The 989-nt window shown below is 61.7% G+C and overlaps 1 protein-coding gene across 1 annotated transcript in view; it reads left to right on the forward strand.

The window, feature by feature from the left end:
* Positions 1-538: 538 nt before the first annotated feature.
* LOC103807538 (dihydropyrimidinase-related protein 2-like) overlaps positions 539-989 on the forward strand; it is a gene marked incomplete at its 5' end in the record, with an annotated part of 904 nt that continues 453 nt past the window's right edge. The window contains one exon of the mRNA XM_009080270.1: positions 539-704. Coding sequence (XP_009078518.1) covers positions 539-704 — 166 coding nt within the window. The remainder of the gene's footprint in view (positions 705-989) is intronic.

Here is a 989-nt window from a genome sequence, read left to right on the forward strand (position 1 = left end):
AGAGGGCTCCCTTGCAGAGCAGGGAACGGACTGGCTGGCTCTGTGGGCTGGAGTCACAGCACTGACTGTCACCCATCCTGCCCCAGAGAGCATCTCCCCCAGGGGTCACAGCACTGACTGTCACCCATCCTGCCCCAGAGAGCATCTCCCCCAGGGGTCACAGCACTGACTGTCACCCATCCTGCCCCAGAGAGCATCTCCCCCAGGGGTCACAGCACCCCAGAGCACATTCCCTGTCACCCATCCTGTCCCAGAGAGCATCTCCCCCAGGGATCAGCACAGAGGGGATGATGTGTGTGTTCAGATCCTCTTACCAACAACCACCTTGGAACGTGTCATTGCCTTGGCAGCCTCTGGGCAGCTGTGGGGTGGTGTGAGGCTGTTGGAGCCTGAGGTGCTGCAGTGCTGTTGGGGTGCTGTGAGGCTGTTGGGGTGGTGTGAGGCTGTTGGGGTGTGTGTGAGGCTGTTGGGGTGCTGTGATGCTGTTGGGGTGCTGTGATGCTGTTGGGAGGCTGCTGAGGTGCTGCTGTGCTTGCAGCTGGCCGAGCTGCGGGGAGTGCCGCGAGGCCTCTACGACGGCCCCGTCTGCGAAGTGTCGGTGACCCCCAAGACTGTCACGCCCGCGTCCTCAGCCAAGACCTCTCCTGCCAAGCAGCAGGCACCACCCGTGAGGAACCTGCACCAGTCTGGGTTCAGCTTGTCTGGTACGTGGCTCGGGTGGAAGGACAGAGCACTGGAGGTCCCAGTGGACGGGGCTCTCGGCCCTCTGCCTCAAGGGGGGCTCTGGTCCGGCTGCCTTAGGGAGGCACTGGGACGCCGGGGATGGTCTAGCTGGGAGGTTCTTAGGAGGTGTGATCATGGAATCCCAGAATGGTTTGGGTTGGAAGGAACCATAAGGCTCATCTTGTTCCACCTCCTGCCGTGGGCAAGGAACACCTTCAACCAGCTCAGGTTGCTCCAAGCTCCATCCATCATGGTCGTGACCACTT

This window comes from Acanthisitta chloris, unplaced genomic scaffold (assembly GCF_000695815.1).
Source record: "Acanthisitta chloris isolate BGI_N310 unplaced genomic scaffold, ASM69581v1 scaffold19128, whole genome shotgun sequence".
Lineage (NCBI taxonomy): Eukaryota > Metazoa > Chordata > Aves > Passeriformes > Acanthisittidae > Acanthisitta > Acanthisitta chloris.